We start from the raw sequence: 1,189 nt of genomic DNA on the forward strand, positions 1-1,189 counted from the left end.
CTGTTAAATCCCCCCAGGGCTGGGGACTCGACCCCTTCCCTGGGCAGCCCCTTCCAGTGCCTGACAGCCCCAAGGGGAAGGAATCGTTCCTAATGTCTAAGTTCATGCAATGAGTTTGCATCCATCGCTGCTGACGATGGGTTTGCATCCACCGTGGTGGGTTTGCATCTACCATGGTGCCCGCGGTGGGTTTGTACCCACCATAGGGCATGTGATAGGGTTGCACCCATCTCATCGCTTGTGACACGTTGGCATCCACCACTCTGCGTGCAAGGAGTTCGCAGCCATTGTGTTGCTGGTGATGGGTTTGCGTTGGCCGCGGCGCACGCGATGGGTTGGCATCTGTCATGTCACTGGCGATGGGATTGCATCCCTGGCAGTGCCCGCGGTGGATTTGCTTCTGTCACGGTGCACGCAATGAGTTTGCATCCATCACCGCCGACAATGGGTTTGCATCCACCACGGTGCCCATGCTGGGTTTGCACCCGCCGTAGGGCAATGCAGTAGGGTTGCACCCATTGCATCTCTTGCGACACGTCGGCATCCACCACTCTGCGTGCAAGGAGTTTGCAGCCATCGCGGGGCACACGATGGGTTTGTGTCGGCCGCGGGGCATGCGATGGGTTCGCGTCCACCATGTTACTGTGATGGGTTTGCATCTGCTGTGGTGCGTGCAGCAGGTTTGCATCCATCGCGTCCCTGTGACAGGTTGACGTCCACCATGGTGCGTGCAACGGGTTTGCATCCATCGTGTCCCTCGTGATGGGTTTGCATCTGCCATGGTCCACGTGACAGGTTTGCATCCATCGTGTCACTTGTGACGGGTTCGCCTCTGCCGCGTTGCCCGCACCAGCACCGCGTCGCTACCGGCACAGCCCTCGGAGCAGTGGGAGAGCCGGAGCAGCCGGCGCTGAGCACCGCTCTCTGCTTCTCCCGCAGGTGCTGAGCAGAGCCAGCATGGGGGCCGGGAGCTGCGGTCCCCAGGAGCATGGGACACCGGGATGCCTGCCCGGAGAGGAGCCCACCGGGGTAAGCAGTGCCCACCCACGGCACATCCAGCCCCGGCAGTGCAGGATGTGGCCGTCGCTCACCTCCCTTTCCCTCCGTGCAGGCATGCAGCTCAGCGCGGGGTGCAGTGGGGACGTGCCGACCTTGTCCCCCCGGCACCTTCTCACCTGGGGACGTATCC

At 62.2% G+C, this 1,189-nt stretch overlaps 1 protein-coding gene across 1 annotated transcript in view; it reads left to right on the forward strand.

Moving 5' to 3' along the window:
* Nucleotides 1–1,189, forward strand: part of RELT (RELT TNF receptor) — a 4,612-nt gene that overhangs the window by 1,921 nt on the left and 1,502 nt on the right. The window contains exons 2-3 of the mRNA XM_035890181.1: nucleotides 940–1,036; nucleotides 1,137–1,183. Of these exons, the coding sequence (XP_035746074.1) occupies nucleotides 940–1,036; nucleotides 1,137–1,183 (144 nt within the window). The remainder of the gene's footprint in view (nucleotides 1–939; nucleotides 1,037–1,136; nucleotides 1,184–1,189) is intronic.

Source organism: Egretta garzetta, unplaced genomic scaffold (genome assembly GCF_000687185.1).
Source record: "Egretta garzetta isolate BGI_Z169 unplaced genomic scaffold, ASM68718v1 scaffold232, whole genome shotgun sequence".
In the NCBI taxonomy this organism is placed as follows: domain Eukaryota; kingdom Metazoa; phylum Chordata; class Aves; order Pelecaniformes; family Ardeidae; genus Egretta; species Egretta garzetta.